This window comes from Myotis brandtii, unplaced genomic scaffold (assembly GCF_000412655.1).
Source record: "Myotis brandtii unplaced genomic scaffold, ASM41265v1 scaffold32, whole genome shotgun sequence".
Classification (NCBI taxonomy): domain Eukaryota; kingdom Metazoa; phylum Chordata; class Mammalia; order Chiroptera; family Vespertilionidae; genus Myotis; species Myotis brandtii.
In genome coordinates this window covers 2547294-2566461 of record NW_005362269.1, presented here as the reverse complement: position 1 = coordinate 2566461, position 19168 = coordinate 2547294, and the positions used below count along the sequence as shown (strand labels likewise).

General features: G+C 45.5%; 1 protein-coding gene across 2 annotated transcripts in view; it reads left to right on the top strand.

Annotated features, from left to right (window-relative positions):
- Positions 1-19168, top strand: part of GLRA1 (glycine receptor, alpha 1) — a 63912-nt gene that overhangs the window by 23449 nt on the left and 21295 nt on the right. For both annotated transcript variants that reach the window (XM_005870511.2, XM_005870510.2), the window contains exons 2-3: positions 8797-8924; positions 14094-14161. In XM_005870511.2, coding sequence (XP_005870573.1) covers positions 8797-8924; positions 14094-14161 — 196 coding nt within the window. The remainder of the gene's footprint in view (positions 1-8796; positions 8925-14093; positions 14162-19168) is intronic.

Below are 19168 nucleotides of genomic sequence, written 5' to 3'. Positions count from 1 at the left end.
GTTTTCATCCTATTATTACTTCTCCTCAATATTTATACTCCCAAGTCTCTGCAACCTCAAATAACCAATCCCTGCTGATTAATGCAATCTTTTTTCCCCAAACTTTTTGTCCAGAAGCCCTGAGCTCCATTCTCTGCAAAGAGGTACTTTCCCAGTGAGATTTATCTGATTAAAAAGAAAGCGGCATTGAAGGTAATGAGAGCCATTTGCTCTCCTGTCCAGCTCGTGGGATGCATGCTGATGATGCGGGGCCTGCTGAGAGCTTTGACTCCAGCAGAGTAACCCCCGCAGGCCTGCTCTTCAGCATCCAAGCCTCTGAAGAATCCTGCTGGAGTCCTCGCATCGCATCGTAACTCAGGGGTGGGGAACGTCAGGCCTGTGGGCCATATAAGACCCACAAAATCATTTGGTCTGGCCCTGCCAAAGCATTAGGGGTGAGTTAATTAAATGTTTGACCAAATATAGCAGGCTAATTTTTAAGTTGATAATTTTGTATGGCCCTTGAATGATGTCATAAATATCTAAATGGCCCTTGGCAGAAAAAAGGTTCCCCACCCTGATCTAATTTGGGGGCCTTCTTGATGTCCACAGGCTTAAGCCAAGAGAGTCAGTCAAAAAATGTCCCCAAGTGAGACATACAGGGATGGCCAGGGAAGTGAGATGGTCACTGTAGAATTATAACTAGCGACCTAGATGGGGAGAAGTGTAAGGTTCATGTGCAGACATAGGTTTGACCTGGCCCGCTAGCCTGAGTCATTCTGTGAGAGGCTGTGGATGCTCCTAAAAGAAAAGGGATGGCTTCGTTTCTTGTTTTCCTGCCTTGGATTTTCCCAGAGGACATCAGGTATTTGCCCCAGGGATTGACGAAAGGGGCAGAATGTGGGGCTCTTTACTCCAGTCAAATCACATCACCGATGCCAAGCCCCTGCACGGCTGAGTTCAACCTCCTCTGGAATACAAGGTGTATGTCACCCATTTAACAAATATTTATTGATCCCTGAGCATGTGCCAGGCTCCGTGCTTCATGAAAACCATATTTATTAAGAGCCTGGAAAGAAGCTTGCAAAAATCATTCTTTCGGGGTCTTGTCTACATGACACCTGATCGCCTCAATGCCAAGGGGAAGGAAGGTCAGAGAGCTGACGGCTGAGCCAAGGACTGCCACGATTCCAGCCTTGAAACACGCACACAGGGGAAGGAGAAGTGAGAAAAGAGAAAACATCCACATGACTTAACCAAAGCCGTGTGGTATGCCAGAGCTACATCAAGACACGCATCTTCTGTCTCAATTTTATTGTAAAGTGGGGACAGACGTCCCTACCTCACCTGCTGTTTGGCAGGACAAAACGATAAGATATGTAATGGTGTTTTTTTTGCCACCAAACAAGAAAATAAAAGCGAAGCTTTTTGGAAATAAAATGAGAGGCTGTGAGAAGTAGAAACTCCTCTCCAGCTGAATACATGGGATTATCTACAGGAAAGCCTACCCTCCATGACTGGGTTGGAGGGTCTATGATTTTGTAGCAGGACTGGGGTGAGGCAAGTGAACCAGGGCACAGCATTTAAGGTGGCATTCCTTCTCGGGGCCCTGCGAGTGCAGAGGTGCCACTTACGCAACCCTGAGAGTGGGTGCCTCCTTAAATTTTGCTAGGCACCTCATTCTCCTCACCCTGCGGCTGGTCCTGCTTGGTGGGGAACAGCAACTAAAGCAGGAGAGTTAGGGGTTGGAAAGCTAGCCAGAGGGGCAACTGGAAGGAGTGATAAGGAGTGTGAGAGATCCCTGGAGAATCACACTTCCCTGGGGGCAAGGGAAGAACCAGATGCAAAGTTCCAAGAGTTTATTTTACTAAGCATGTGATTTTTACCCAGGAAAAAGTTCTTTATAGGAGGCAGATAGAGCTGTGGGAGGTGGGAGGTGAGTGAGGAAGAAGGGAGGATGTCTTGGTCCCTGGGAGAATTGGGCTCAGAGCATGACAACTGTGACATTCCCATGGTGCTTAGCAGATCACGGAATGAGAGTAATAAAATGTCAGGCCTAAGCATGTCAGCCTAAGCTCCTTCCTGCAATCAGATAAAATCCAAATTGCACAGCTGGCCGGGGGAAGCCAGATGTTGACCTGAGGATGCAACTACTTCCAACCCTACAGGAAAAGCTGAGAGTACCAAGCAGGGCTCGTGTTGCCCAAAACCCAAAAGTCCCTGGGTGTCAGAGCCAGGGACAGGACGCTGGTTCGGCCCATAAGGCCAGAGAGTGCTAGCTTCTCTCAGCCCCACCCTCCCCAGGAGCCTAGGTCACCAGAGCCTTCCCACCACCTTTCCCCAGGACAGCCCATGGGCAGCAGAAAGCTTTCTTTCCCAAATACACAACAGGAACATTGCCAAATGTTGGGTCTTTCTAAACGTGCACAAAGACTTAATTAATAAAACTCAGGAAAATTACCTGATCTGTCCCCGCCTCCCTCCTCTGAACTACCATGGCAGTCCAATTATGCCCCCGAGGCTGGGTGGCAACTTCTTATAATTGTTTCTGTGCCTCATCTATTCTACCTGCTGGACTAGAAACAATCAGAGGGCAGAGGCTATTCATCAACAAATGATGACTGCCGCTGCACGCCAGGCACTGAACAAGATAGACTCAAACTCTGCCCACATGGAGGCGGAGGCATACTTATCGGTGTCTCCCCCATGGTGCCTCATGCGTACAGTGGGTGCTTAATCCATCAGGATCAAAGGCTTTTTGAGCAAGAGGGCCCGTAGAAATGAGACAAGCCTCCACTCTGCAATGTAGTCCCTTGGCAGAGAGTGGCGACCATCCTGCTACCCTTCCCTGCTGGGCTGGACCCCAGAATGCCTCTCTGGGCAGCCACTGCCAGAATGGAGTGGGCACACAAGGTAAAACTGTCCCCTGCGCCTGACCTGATCCTGAACTGCCACTTCATAGACGAAGAAACTGAGGACCATCTGGGAAAAAGAATTAGCCCAAGACCACACAGAAAGCTAGAAATAGAGCCAAGACTATCCCCGGGGTTCTCAGCCCCCACTTTAATGTGTTCTGCTCTATTCCACAGTGACTTTCATAACTGTGTATTAAGTAAATGCCCATGGAAACACAGGGCTGACCTTCAAATGACCTTGACTAGTTGACCAGGTGATTTCTACACAAAATAAGCACCAGTTCATTGGACTACCTCTCTGCCCAAGCCCAGGAAACAGACATTCTAGCCTCAGTCAGAGGGCAAGTTGCAGGGAAGGTGTCTTTGGAGGTGCCTTTGGACCCATTTCCCAAGCTTGGCCAGGCCACAAGTCACTGTAACCAGAAACAACTGAGAAATTGGATGGATTGTTTTTACTGCAAAGGGATTAAGGAGGGATAATCTTCCTTGAACTCTCAGACCCATGGTAAAGCAGAGAACTGGGTTCCAGCCCTACTACTTCCAACCGCACAGACTCAGCGGTCCATCCTCACCTCTTACCCTTGTTCTCAATCTCTCTCTCTCTCCTCTCTCTTTCTTTCCTTCTCTCCCTACTTTCCTCTCTCATACACACACGAAACTTTCTGTTCTCCAAGCCCTCTCTCGCCTCCAGACTTTACACACGCTGTTCCTTCTACCCAAAACACACTTCCTCCCTCTTTCTTCCAGGCCAACTTCATTTCCAGCCTTCAAGTTTTACTGTAAAACGCCACTTTCTCCACGTGCCTCTTGGAAAGCCCCACACTTCCACCAAGTGCAGTCGGGTGCCTGTCCTCTGTGCTCACTGCCATACCTCAAACACCTCCACTTTCTCACTTGCCTCTTCCTCTCCCCACCCCCATCTTCCTTCCCTTCTAAGTCGGCACCTCCAGCTCCCTCCCCAGCTCTACCTGTCCCTCCCTTGGTTATCCTCAGCCTCTTACCCTCTGTCTTCGCCTTGCCTTTCCTCTCCTTTCCCACCCCTGAGCTCCTGACTTCTCTGCCCATGGTGAACTGCAGAGATGGAATCTGATGGGGGGGCCCTCTCTGCTAACCCAGATGGTTCTTGGAGGTGTGATGCCATGCAGGTTGTGATTGAAACTGTTTCTCCCCAGTATCATTGCTACCCCCAGCTCATTTGAAATTCAGATTGACAGCTCCATATTGATTCCCTATTTCCAACTGATGTCGCAACTGAAGAATGAGAATCTAAGCATTGATCTGGCCTTTCTTCCAACAAATCCCTGAAAAATGAGTTGGTCCACTGGGGAGAAATCTTGAGACTGGATGGGGAAAAACCAAGACATGATCACACTCAGATTCCCACAAAGGAGTTCTGAAAAATTCAAATCCCAAGACCAGATGTGTAAAAAAGAAAGCATATTGTAGACTAATAAAATGATGATTTAGGGCCAGTAGGACTCTTAGAGATTATTCTAACCCCCTCATTTTATAGCTTGGGAAACTGAAAGCAAAAGGGGGAGTGACTCACAGGAGGTCCTTGCTGGGCTGGTGTGGCTCTGGTTGGTTGAGCATCATTCCATGCACTAAAAGGTCACCAGTTCATTTCCAGATCAGAGAACATGCCTAGTTTCAAGCTTGATCCCTAGTAGGAGGTGTGAAAGAGGCAGCTGATCCATGTCTGTCTGTCTGTCTCTCTCTCTCTCTCTCTCTCTCTCTCTCTCTCTCTCTCTCTCTCTCATCAATAAAAAACATTTTTTTTAAAATCGGAGGACCTTTAAGTACCTAAGTCTCCTGGGGTGACAAATCCCCTAACTGAATGGTGATAGTTTACCTCCATCCAGTCAGCTACCATCATAAGCCTTCTCTGCAAGGGGCAGAACATTTGGTCCCAGAAGACCTCACTGTCTTTCTGGAAATTACTATAATCAAAACTGTCTAAACTAAGTCTGATTCACTACATTGCATTGCAGTAATCCCTGAAACAATTTGCATCACTTCCAAATACTTGTACAGGGTCAGCAAATCCTAACAATCACATGTTTCATGGCTTGGCTCCATCCCCAGCTTCTCTGTCCAGTAGCTGAGTCTATCAGCAGATGTCTGCATTCAGCACAGGTAGTGGTTCCAACTGTGCAGCAAGGGCCCGTTAATGCCTGTTTACTCTGCACAGGTGCACAGAGAACAGATTTACTACAGGGGGGCTTGAACTAATTTTGTGCACAGTATCTAAAGATAGACAGAAAGGTACAATGATTGTCAAGTGGAGGGGTGTGGCTATTTTGACATTAAAATGGAGACTTTGTAATTCACAAAGAATTGGGGAAATTTCGGACAGGGCAGTAAGAAGTAGTCCTGTTAGCAATCAACAGCATTTACATTAAATTTTAAACTTCTGTTCTCCTTTTGTTTTCACTGTATTCACTACCGTGGTTATTTCTATTATGGCAAGTAATACTGGTTGTTCATTTGTGAGTGGTGTAATATAAAGTCCCCTTTTTTACAAGGGTAGTTTTAAAAGAAACAAGGCAATTTAGAAACCACTGTTACATGATACATGGGAGGGTATGGACTAGAGAACCCCAAAGTTTCAAAGACTTCCGTCAATCACTTTGCAAAACAGAGGCTCATTTGGTAATTCACAGCAATTTCTCCTCCATTTTTAGGTGTGATAAATTCAGAATTGTATACATAGGGTTGCTGGAAGTCAGACACATGTTTTGATTTTCTTGGATGTAATAGAATATAACAAGCTTCAAAAACAATTAGAAATAATAGTGGCTACCATGATTTATCCTCTTCACCATTTATAAAAGGCTTTCCCATACATGGTACCATTGGGTGAGTCAACACTTGAAAATGTGTGTTCTAATTCCTTCTCTCATTAAAGTGTTGTGTGACCTGAGGCCAGTTACCTAACCTCTCAGAGTCTCCGTCCCCTCCAGTTCAGCTCACCCCTCCAGTGAGTCTGTACCAGGTGACCAGGCTGCAAGTACCTTGCAGACACTCAAGCTCAGGTAACCTGAGGACTCTTCAGCACTGGGGAGGATTCAGGTGTTAAATGGCACATTTTGCTAATAGCAAATGGTGAGGAATAATTTGGGGTGAATTCATTCTCTCACTGGGCCACCTAATAAGATTCAGGCTTATGAAAGAGGCCTAAGGGCCACGAGATCGCCTGTGCTCTAGTAACTGCTGGGAGGGAGTACTATGTTCTCAAATCTTATTATCTGAGAGAGGGGCTGGACAGAGAACAGGAGCTTATGAAAGCTTCATAACTGCCACTCTTGGAGAGGTTCTAGAAGTGAATTACAGCCGCAGAAAAGTCGTAAATCACCAGCTGCCTGCTTGTGGTCCCCTTTGCTCACACCAGAGCCGCAGAGCAGCTGTGAGTCTGGTGCTGAATGGAGAAGAGGCTGGGAATGTGGTACTTACTACCTGTGGGCCATGGAAGGTACCTGGCAGCACGTCCCAGCCACGTGGGGTCCATGGTGCAGCTGAAAGCAGTGGGACCCAAAGAAGTCCCCAGACTGGTTCTGAACTGCTTCAAACACACACACACACACACACACACACACGCAATCACACACACAGCAAGTCAAGAGCAAGACAACATAATGAATGTCTGCTCTGTTCCAAGAACTAGGTGTTGTTGTTTTTTACCTGTGCTACCTCAGCTACTCCTTGTGTAAAACTAAAATGACATATGAGGCAACTAAAGTTCAGAGATGTTAAGTAACTTCCCCAAGGTCACACAGTTAGTATGAGACATCATTGATTCCAAATCACCCATTCTTTTTACTCTTTTTTGCACTATCCTATTTTACATCTCACAATGCATTTGAGAAGCACACACATGCAATGTACACACCACATACATACATACACAAAGGCATCTTATACATTCATACCCTATAATCCATATACATATACACACACAAAAATGCCCACACTAAATGTCACACTTAACAGCATACTTCACCATGATCCCAGGTATTCACATTTTTGCATATACAAATCTATGTAACAGGATCCACTATCCATCCACAAACACTCCCATGCACACTCTAATCCCCACACATCCATCCTCACCCACACAGCTGTACACGTAACATGCATACACATCACACCTGAAAACTCATCCACTTCACACAAACTCACAAACATCCATAGTCACACACATGAAAACAGTAAAACACATTTGTCCTGTCAATCAAAACTAGCTCTTCAGTCTATGAATAAGGGACCTCCAGATTATTACGCATGAGTGTCTACATCATCCTGGAATGCCTTCTGAATCTTCAAAGGAATACCAGGCATTGCTTTCAGTAGTTTTTGATTAATGGATATAATAGTCTAATCACTTTTAAATTGTTGATCCACATATGCATATTTACGAATATACTACTCGCCAGGATATTTGATTAAAGTAGCAAATTATTCAGTCACTCATTTACTGTGCAATTACTGAGCACCAATTATGTTTTTGAAACACCATCATGAACACAGTAGGAGATTAAAAGAACAAACAATAAATAAATAAAAGCACCATGACTCCTGGTCTTAAGACACAAACACAAGTAACTATACTGCGAGGTAGCATGGCCAGGACCTGCTGAGTGAGGGGTGTGCGAGGAGAGGGAGCCAAGGAGATAAGATAGCTGGGATGCTTCCAGTCCTAGAGGATGGGGAGATGTCGGGGCATCCGGGGACGCTGCAGTCTGGAGAAGCAAGTTTAGGAAGAAAGCTGTGGCATGCAGGGTGGGAGAGGAACAGGAGGCACAGACAGGATGTCTAGATGGACACGCCCTGCAGGTGTCTGCAAATGAGGAAAGGGGGTTCCAGCGAGGAGCTGGCATGGGGACATCAATTTGAGAGTCCTCCATTAGAGGTGATCACTTTAACAGGACTGATAAGATCAGAAAAGGAGCCGGGGCATGAACGAGAGGGGTGGAGAGCAAATGTTTGGGGAGCCAATGTCCTAGCTGGCAAACACAGGCGCACGTCTCTATACCTGCACTCCCTCTAAGGTACCAGCCCCTCGGCAGACACGACAGGGTGCCTAGCTCAGGGGTCTCCTGGTGGCATTTCAGGACTAGAAAAGCTCATTTGCACAAATGTTGTCCTCCAACCCTGAGGCTGACGATTTTGACTCCTCTAGAAATCTGCGCGCCTTTGACTGAGAGCAGCAGGTGGGGGGCCACTGTCCTTAGACCTCAGTAACTCTTGCTATGGTGTGAATAAGAGCCTGAAAGCATTTCGTTGAGTGGGAATGGGGGGCCGGTCCCTCCCACCAGCTGTGCCTCCATTTTCCCAACTGAGGTTTTCTAAAGTGTGTGTTTCATGAGATACTAGTCCCATACGTATAGCATCTAAGCTTGTTAAAGGCTCTGAGAAGACCTCAGGTAAAGATGCCTGTTTAAATTTATGTTCCTGAATGCGCTTGACTTAGGCAACTTTTCTTTTTTTCAACTAGTGACCAATTCTGAAGAGAAACTTTGGGGAAATCTGGGACTACTTGATCTCTAAGATTCTTTCGCTGTTCCATGGGCAGGGCTCAGGCACCCAAAACACAGGGCTGGGCCTAGCAGGAGGTTAGCCCTTCAATCTCCTCTCCCCTCTCCCGGGGAGACCTGCAGCCAAGTGTGATTGCTCTGATCCCCAGGCTGCAGCCTTAGAAAAGGCAGCAGCGTCTCAGCAGCGGTCAGACACTCGGCTGCCTGCCAGGATCCCACGCCGGCTGATATTTGGGCTGGATAAACAATTTAGCCTGGGCCTTCCCTCATTAAGGACCCGTATTACCTATTTCTCGGGCCAGGCTAGGATCTGACCACGCATAAGAAAGGGCATCGTTAACCCTCTGCTCTCCTCTCTCCTTTCTTAGCCTTGCTGCTTCTAAGGAGGCTGATGCCGCCCGCTCTGCGCCCAAGCCCATGTCTCCCTCGGACTTCCTGGATAAGCTCATGGGGAGAACCTCTGGATATGATGCCAGGATCAGGCCCAATTTTAAAGGTAGAGAAAACTTTCCTTCCAGATCCCCAGGCATCTGTTTTCCTAGATTAAAAGTAAGCAGCATGGGATTGGATGGTACATACATGTCAGGAGCCCAGGACTCCCCTCTGCCCTAGGCAGATGCTATTAATCCGTTCGGACTGCTCCCCACCACACCCACCCAAACCACACTCAAACTTAACAGCCCCCTGGCTGCCAGGAATCTGTGTGTGAGTTGAAACCTACTTGCTACCTCTGGTATAACAGACAGATAGATAAACTTGACATGTAAAGAAACGGGGTCAGGTTTGGTTCAGGCACAAACTCACTCTCTGAACTCTGATAACCCTCTTCCTTTCTCTGGGCCTCAATTTCCTCATCTCTGCAGTGATGAAGCTGGCTATCTGTGGGAGCTCTGGGGCTCCCACCATGTGCTCCCAAAGGGAGGAGCAGAGAGCACAGTGACCAAGACCACTCTGCTTCTCCCCGAGCGGTCCACTTCTATTTGTTTTAGATAAGAGACTTCCAACTGAAATTCACCTCCTGAAAAGGTCCCAGGGATTAACAAATAATTTTTGAAACTTTCTAGTCTAAACCAGAGTCACAATTTCAAATGCCAACAGGAATTAGGTAGGTAACTTCAGTGAGTGAGGGGAGCCAGGAGGAAAGCAATAGGGAGTGGTAGAGACTATGGAGAAATAGAGGTGCAGGCCCTCTAAAGGGGACAGCCTCTTCTTAGCCCCGCCCACAGTTACCCAACTGGAATGTAGGCCCCGTGTTGCCAGGTCACCCAGTATTCCGAGAAGAGCCAGAAATGAAGATTTATGCAAAGTTTCCTGATTCCTAAAATATGTGCATTCAAACAGAACATGTTTGTTGTGAGCCAAATATGCCTTATGGGTAGCCAGTTTACAAACCCTCCCCAAGGTGACCTGAGGGGTTTCTTTTAGCCCTCACAGTCCTGAGAGATCTCAACAAGAGGGAGTCGGTTCCCGTTTGTGCCTTAGGAGGCTGTCCGCACCTCACACTGCTGAGCAGAACCCCGCAGGTGCAGTCCTAGGACCTCCCAGGAGCCTGTGTTCACGAACCTTCCTCCCAGCACCCCTGCAAAAATCTTATTTCAAGCACCCACTGTCAGCCTCCTCATCAATCTTGATTCCAGATGCCCTTCCTCACTACTCCTTTTAGCTCAAGTCCAAAACCAAACAAGGGAGGTGACAGCTGGTACGGCTTCCTAGTATTTGCTCACTTTACCCCCATTCTCAGTGCTCTGCAGGTAGAAAACTGTCTGAGAGACGCACTGAGGTTTGTTGGGGCCCACCTCCACCCTGCTTATCTCGAGGCTCCTTCGCTCCCCCAGCACTTTATTCCCAAGGCCACATCTTCCAGCACTGTTAGCATAACCTTGGTCCCCTCAAGGACAGGTAAGTCAGGACCAAAGCTGCTGTCATACATAGCACTGGGCCCAAGTCCTTCACCAGGGTCTCAATCTCAGAGGAACCAGACAGATATGGCACATGAGTGAGGCAGGAGGAACATGAGAAAAGAAAACTAGAGAACACAGGGCTAGTCTAAGGGCACCTACTTCTCAACTCTGGCAGTAGTAACTGCCTGGTAGAAACACAGGCCCTGGGATGCTGGCCCTCCAAGACTTGAGTCTGGGGTTTTGTGAAATCTTTGAGGTTGGCAGCTAAGTCACAAATTTTAGAAACGCCGTTGTCTAAATCAAACACATTGGAGAATTGACCATCAGGTTGTGTCCAGTTTTCAGGAATTCCAGTCCACTACGCCCCCTAGTGGACACTCTCAGAACTCCATACTGAGTGCCGTGGTCTTGCTCTCCTGAGAAAAGAGGGACTCCTTTGTTGAATATGTATGCATCCCGGGTTCAGGTGTTAGGTATCCTTTGTGCATACCATTGCACCTGGCACATAAAAGGCCCTCAATGAACCTTTTGTGAATGAATGAATGAATGAATGAATGAGCGAACGAACCAACAAATATGCTAAGGTTTAGAGCAGTTAAATGACTCCTGAGCCATGCTGTCGAGGCTGTAGGGACGTTAACCCAGCTAGCTACTCTGACTCAGTTCTTTATCTAATGCTGGTCATTTATTCTTTTATTTACTGGCTTACTTACTTAGCAGTGAACATCTTTAAGAAATAAAATTTCACCCAGACTATAAAATCATTGAATCAGGGCCCAGTCTCTCCCCACTCTGAAAGCCTTCCTCTAACACTTGGACCCAAAAATCTACAGATCTAGATCATCTCAGTCTCCCGACCCTGTGTCATCTCTAGCTCCTTCAGTCCCCTCCAAGTAGGGCTCTGAGCAAGGTGCAGCTTCCCAGAACCCAGCCTGGAGCTGGAAACAAGGTTTCTCTCTCCCTGGTGTTGAGGACTGAAACACTGGCATGAGGAGGGGACCTCCAGCCCCTGATCCCCATGGTCCCTTCACACTTCTACCCAGACACCAATAAGATTCCCCCAAAGCCCCACACAAACTACAGAGCTCCTGAGAAGGCCTCTGCGACCCCAACACAATAGGAAGAGGCCTGCATTGTTCTAGAATGCCCGCTACTTACCTGATGCGTGTGACCCAGAGTGAATGACTTACCAGGCCTCTGTTTCCACATCTGCGAAATGATCCAGCAGCCGAGGCCCCTCCGGCTCTGATATTCTGCATCTCCTCCAAGACTCTGTGTCGGACAATGGTTCCCAGGATCAGGGGCACAGCCTGATGCAAACACGTACACAAAAGCAAAATTAAACTTTAATATTTAATGAAATATATACATTATCCTGCTGCCAAAGGCAGCCAGATTGTAATTTTCTTGAGGATAATTTCATTTCAGATGTATGTCAATGACTCTCACCTCCCCATGGGGTCTTCTGGGCAGGCACCCTCTCGCACACATAAATCAGGACCTACTTTATAGGGGAATCACAGCGCCAGACACTGCAGGGGCTGGGTGGGAAGTCTGTGCACGTGATTCAAGGCACAGGCAGTAACTCTTTGGGGCATCCTAATGGTATGAGGCTAAATGAAAGAAAAACCTGGGTCTGAGTCTAAATGAGAAAGAAAAAAAAATCTAATGGGCCTTCATTTAGGTGGAAGTGACAAGGAGGCAGATGTCCACTCAGCATAAGAGACATTTTTTAGCAGACAGAGCTATCACCATAGAACAGACCACTCAAGACAAAATGAGTTCCCACTACTGGGGGTGTTCAAGCACTGAGCTTTGAGAGGGTAGCTGGTATAGCAGGTTCCTACACCTGGCTGCGCATGAGAGTCATCCAGGGAGCTCATTACAATATAGATTCTGGGCTAATCTCCAGAGATTTGGCTTCACTGGGTCTGGGGTTGGGCTGAGGAATCTGCAGTTTAACTAGTTCTCCTGGTGATTCTACCTCCAACAGCCCTGCCTGCACATCAGTTCGGGTGACCTTTAAGAAACCTCCCAGACCTGAAGTCTTATAACCTTGTTAGTTGAATGACTAGCTTCCATAAGGGAATTCCAAACCACTGGAGCACAGTGACTACCCAGATAAGGAGCTACTCTCCCAGATTGATGGGGAAACTGCAACCCAGAACAAGGAAGGGGCGGGCCTGAGGTGAAACAGCCAATGAACACTGAGCTGTGTCCAAAACCCAGGGATCCTCACTCCCCTGGAGGGAAAACCTGGATTCTCACCACCAGACTGAGTTCCACCCTCTACACCAAGACTTCTGAAAAGAAGGAAATCTTGGCTGAGCTTGGGTGAAATGCTTGGGCTATTTTTTCAAGGGGGACAGAGAGGACATGGTAACAGGACACTAGGATATCTGCTTCCTTCTTTCCACAATCAGAAAGTTGGGTTCAAGTCTTGGCTCTACCACTTGCTGGCTAAATCAGCCCAAGTGAGTTGCTAAGACTCTCTGTTCTCCACTTGAACAGCAGGGACAGTAAGTTTATCTTGCGTACCACAAGCCCTCATGGGGATCAACAAGAAAGTGGACCTGAAAATTTCACAAGTTGCACATTGCAATCTTCATGTGCAGGATTATGACCTATAAGCTAAGTCTTACCCACCTTCAAGGTCAGTTCAAGGTCACCTTCATGAGTTCCTCCCTAATACCTCAGTCTCCAGAACTTCTCTTGTATCCAGGATCCTACTGCTTATGTCACTCTTAGCCACAGTCTCACATTTCTTTCTGGTTATTTAGGCTGGCCCTTTTGTCAGCTCATGTGGATGCCCAGTGCTTAAAATCCTGGATTCTGCCACTATATGACCTTGAGCATGCCACTTCCTTTCTCTCAACCTCATTTTTACAAGTACAGCCTTGAAGACCATTCGCTTTGGAATTAGACAAATCTGAATTCAAACTCTGACTTGTCTATTTACTAACTGTATGGCTCAGGACAAACAACCTCTCTGAGCCTCTGTTTCCTCATCTGTAAAATGGAGGTAATAACCATGCCTCCTCATGGAGTCACTGAGAGGATAGGAGATCCATGTTAGCAAAACTCAGCCCAGCAGCAAACCCTGTAATGCTCAATAAATGCTAAGTGCTATAATTAATAGCATAAAATGAAGATATTTAGCTTCAACTGGACAGAAGTCCCTCTAGCAATATGATTCCAAAGAGCAAATATTCCTCCACTTCTCTCCTATCTTTTGCAGCAGGATTCAAAAACCCTGCCTAGAAAGTATTTAACAAAGACTTATGGACTTCCCTTGAGGTTCCCTCTGGATTCCTCAGCTGGTAATTCCCATCAACACCCTTTCAGGCAATCATTCGTGGTTCGTAAGTTCAAGGCAAGGAACTCACTGTTCTTTGTGATTCCCAAGATGGCCTCCAAATGTTGTAGCCGTAAATACATTTCAGCCACAAATTAGAAGGCAGCCGGTGGGGTTTGGGGAAGGGATTTCAACCATATGGCAGGAAGATGAATCATCCTGTGTTAATCAAAGTACATCCCAGCTCAGACACTGGTGCTCTGTACCTGGTGCTCACTCGGGGACCAGGGAAATCTGGCAGAGCAGTGTGGCTGGGAGTCCCAGATGCTCGGGGGTGGGGTGGAGAACAAGCAAGGGGCTCCTCACCAAGGGGTGTCCATCCCTGAGGTCAGTGTTTCAGGCACGGGTCCTGTCCTGTGGGTTTCTTCATGGCTATGGAGCTAAAGCAGGTATCTCTCTTGATTGGCAGGTCCCCCGGTGAATGTGAGCTGCAACATTTTCATCAACAGCTTTGGTTCCATTGCTGAGACAACTATGGTGAGTGAATCAAAACACAAGCTGCTATTTCCTGTGGGACATCTCTCGCTCCCTGAAATAGTTCCCCTCTGCATTGGGCTTCCCAAGGAGGTGGGGGATCTGGTGTGCTTGCAGGTTTCTGGTGGTATAGCAACTGAACATTTTTACTGCCCTATTCCATGTTTTAGGTGAGCACATATATCTGAAAATGGCCAAAGAGCCAGCAGAGCCTGCACATGCCAAACACTCAGGATTACAAAAACAACATCATATCAATGGGCTAAAGTTTTAGATGAAAAGAAAACATAAATACCTACTTGTAAAGTTCAAGTGCAACTGCAGAATAGCAGAAGACTGGGTATAGAAGCTGACATGGATATGTTGGGTTGATTCTACTCTACTCTCTACTTTTGTATGTACTTAAAAAGTCCCATAGCCCTAACCGGTTTGGCTCAGTGGATAGAGCTTCGACCTGTGGACTGAAGGGTCCCAGGTTCGATTCCGGTCAAGGGCATGTACCTTGGTTGTGGGCACATCCCCAGTAGGGGGTGTGCAGGAGGCAGCTGATCATGTTTCTCTCTCATCGATGTTTCTAACTCTCTATCCCTCTCCCTTCCTCTCTGTAAAAAAATCAATAAAATATATGTTTTTAAAAAGTCCCATAGTAGAAAGTTTAAAATAAATTACACTAGAAAAAAAAGGCTAGAAGAAAAAATACTAAAATGTTAAAAGCAATTATCCCTGTATCATAGACTGATGGGTAATTTTATTTTCTTCTTTAAGCATTTCTATATTTTTTAAATTTCTACAAGGAGTAAATATTACATTAGTAATTATAAATAGATACAATGAAACTTTAAATGTTTTTCTCACTCCTTGAAAACAAAAATAATCTATTATGCTTGTTTTGAAGGGAGTGATTTCACTTGTGAGAAAATAACAAAGGCCATTTATAGTCATCTTTTTATGCCCTGGCTGGTGGCTTAATTGGTTGGAGTGTTGTCTCACATCAATGTTTCTCTCTCTCTCTTCCTTCTTCTCTTTCTAAAATCAATAAGTAGCCCTAGCCAGTTTGACTCAGTGTATAGAGCATCAGCCCAAGGAAGAAGGATGTCAGGTTTGATTCTGGTCAAGGGCATGTACCTGGGTTGCAGGCTCAATCCCAGCCCTGGTCGGGATGGGTGCAGGAGGCAACCAATTGATGTGTCTTTCTCAAGTCAATGTTTCTCTCTCTCTGTCTCTCCCCCTCCTTTCCACTCTCTTTAAAAATCAATGGAAAAATAAAATCAATAAACACATCTTCAGGTGAGGATTAAAATAAAGTCATCTCTTTATGAGCAGAGTAAGAAAAGCCAGTCACCAGGTACTATAGACAGTACTTCCATAAAGTCCTCTAAAGCACCCATTTCTGGATGTCCACCTGTGCCAGGCTAGTTCAGGCTTCCAATGAGTCTTGTTCACATTACTGCAAAGGGTTGTCAACTTTCATAAGGGAGATAACTAGCAAGGCCCCCAGGGAGGAGACCAACGATCTTAGGCAGGAAATGCAGGATTGGCAATGATGTGCTTCCTTGGGAGAGGTCCCCAGATGACACAGCTTTCACCTTACTTTTTAAAGTTAATCCAAAGTAGGAAGGAGTTGCCATTCTCCAGCTTGCACATCCACAGTACTGTGATTTTCCCTGCACTCGGTTCTTAATGACCTATATGTGTTTAATTTGCTTTGTAGATGATTTAGGGGGAGGAAAACAATCTAAAAATCTCAGAACTAGCGAAAAACTTAAGAAACCATCTAAGTCAGTTCTTTGTTTTACAGAAAGGGAATCTGATGACTAATGGTGACATCACTTGAGCAAGGTCACGAGGTCACAGAGCATGGAATGGGTGCTCTCTGCAGCAGCCAAGGGTGACTCTCCCTTCAGCTCTTTCTCCCTCAGCTCCCACCAACTAAACCATGCGGGCCACTTTCCCATCCGAGCCTCTTTCCTTGTCACTCAGAACACAACAGCAACAACCACACATTAAACGCCACTGTGTGCTAGGCAGTATGCGGAGTACTTCTGCATATACCCTCTCCTTTAGACTCACAACAGCCCCCCTGAGGCAGGAAATGTTATTCCCATTTTACAGATAAGGAAACTAAGGATCAGAAAGGTTTGATCATAGGGAGTTAGAGCTGAAAAAACATTTTTTAAAAATCCTCACCTGAGGATATTTTTCCATTGATTTTTAAGGAGAGTGAAAGGGAGGAGGAGAGACACAGAGAGAGAAACATCAATGTAAGAGAGACACATTGATTGGTTGCCTCCTTCATGCGCCCCTACCAGGACCAGGGATCAAGCCTGCAACCAAGATATGTGCCCTTGACCGGTATCTAACCCAGGACCCTTCAGTCCGTGGGCCCGATGCTCTATCCACTGAGCCAAAAACAGGCCAAGGCCGAAAGGAAACTTATTGAACAGACATGTTTAGGCCCCAGTTCCAGGCCAGGGCTATGCCTCTCCAATCACGTGAAGAGCAGTTGCACACCCTGGGTCCCTGGTAATGTGGACGTATCCTGTGCCAGAAACTCCCCAGGTTGTGTCTGCTCTGCAGGAGCAGCAGGAATGCCAGCAGCTCTATAAACAGCTGGAGTCCCCGAGCTTGACTGTCTGCTTCTCAGGGCCTAGCCTTATTCACCAGACCTGAGAGCAGAGACAGGCAGCCAGCAAAGCAGCAATGGCCTCGATCCATTCCAGACCAGCGGAGGGCTGAAGCTGCCTGTCCTTCACCTGACCTTCCCAGGGACTCTCTTTAAGTCTGAGCAGCAAGACAAAGGTAGAAGTTGGAACAGAAGTGAATGAGGGAGAGGTGGGAAGGGGCTCCTGATCGAGAGTCTCCCTCCGGCAGTCTCCAAGAGCAAGATCGGGAGCTAGAATATTCCAGGAACCACCAGCTTGTCTGGACACACGTACTATGAGTGTGCACTACAGCCTCTATGTTTCTGAGTAGCATACATGCACATGAGTGCATTGTGGGGTTGTTTGTACAAATGTGCACATGGGCATGTGCATATGTATATGCTAGTTTGAATGTATTTGCACGTGTAACCTCAAAGGGAAATGTATATGGCCATGCATAGGAATAAGTATGTGCGTTTCTGGTTATAAATGTACATGTGAATATGTATAAGTATGAATGTGCATGTATATGTGTATGTATATATGTAAAAATATGAGAAAGTATTTAAGAGTGAGTGTACATGAATGGTACTGTTTTCATTTATGTAATTGTGTGTAGACATTTGCAAATATATAAGCACATAGTGAAGTATGCATCAGCATGAAGCAGCATATTATATGTGTATCTATGCATGTGCATGTGAATATATGTACAAATACATGTGAATAAGTGAAAGAGAATTTACATGTGAATAGGTATGTGAGTATGAGTTTGTCTATACATGTGCGCAGGTGTACATGGGAGTGTGCACATATGGGGACACGTATATCGCTCAATTCATGTGGAACTATATGTAAACAAATGAGAGAGCGTGTGTGTGTGTCTATGTTTGTGTGTGTGTGTGTGTGTGTGTGTGTGTGTGTGTGTGTATTGGCGTCCTCTGGGCATGAATCCCAGTATTTCCATTATCAGGTCATAAGCTGCAGCCTCTCTTACCAAGGGTCGGACTAGCTTGGCTCAGAGCCAGGCACACTGGCCAGGACCCTGGGGATTAGTGACATCCACAGTATGCTTATGGAGAGCAAAACTCTGGCACTTGGTTGTTGTTATTACAACAAACTTTGTAATAAGTCCAAAAAAAGAAAGAGAGAAGTAGGAATGCAGACAAACAATCAGTGTGCACCTGACTAGGTCCTCTCCTTGACTGTGCATACATTGTGGAGACACACACATCTCTGTAGAAATAGGATGGTGCAGTACAATTTGTGTTTTTCATTTCCATCATGGCCTGAAATCTGTTCACATACTACATGTCGGTCTACCTCATTCCTAACTTTCCACACACCACCAAATTTGGAAACATAATAGGTAATTACTAGTATTATTATATTCAATATATGACAAAATGACTTTAATCTATGTTTCCAGACTTTATGGCCTACCTGTAAAATTCCATGGTCTGACATCATTTCATGGTATTTAACCACCCTTCTCCTGATGGACCTTTAGGCTTATGTAGCTTTTCACTATTACAAATGAATTTTCTTGTGCATAGCTCTTTGCCCATTTCCTTAGGATATATTCCAGAAGTGGAATTACTTTATCAAAAAAGCATGCACTTCGTTTTATTATTTTGACAGATATTATTACCCAACTAACTTCCAAATAAGTTTTAATAATTTACTGTCCTCCCAACAGTGTTCATTTCTCTTCACCCTTGCTAACCCAAGATATTACCATTTATTTTTTATTTTACCAGATAAGTTTTTTTAATGGTACTTCACAGTCATTTTTAATTTTCACTTCAGATTCTTAGTGAATTTGAGCATCTTTGCTTATGTTTATTGGGCAGTTTGAATAATATCATAGGTTATTTTTTAACATGTATGTCCCTAATCCATTTGGTTTAGTTTAGTTTTCTGTAAAGTATTTGGTGGTGGTTTACTTTTCTCTGATTAGATAGTAATATTTCCAACATCATTCTTAAGTAGCCATTATTCCTCCACTGATTTCAAATGCTATCTTTTTCATAAAGTAAATCCCCATATAAAAAATAAACAAGTAAATAAATCCCCATAGATACCTAGTCTGTTTCTAGTCTCCGTTTATTGCCCCATTGCTCTGTTTGTCTGTTTCTGCACCAATGCCACACTACTTTCATTACTCAGCTTCACATTATATTTCTATGCCTGGTAGAGATAGTCCTCTGTTGTTGTTTTTTAAGGTTTTCTTGACTTTTTCAGCTCATTTTCTCTCCCACATGAACTTTAGAATCAGCCTGTCAAAGCCTATAAAAATTGCCTCCAATTTTTGAGATCAAGTTTACAGATTAATTTGGGAAGTGACATCTTAAGTATATTTTATAAA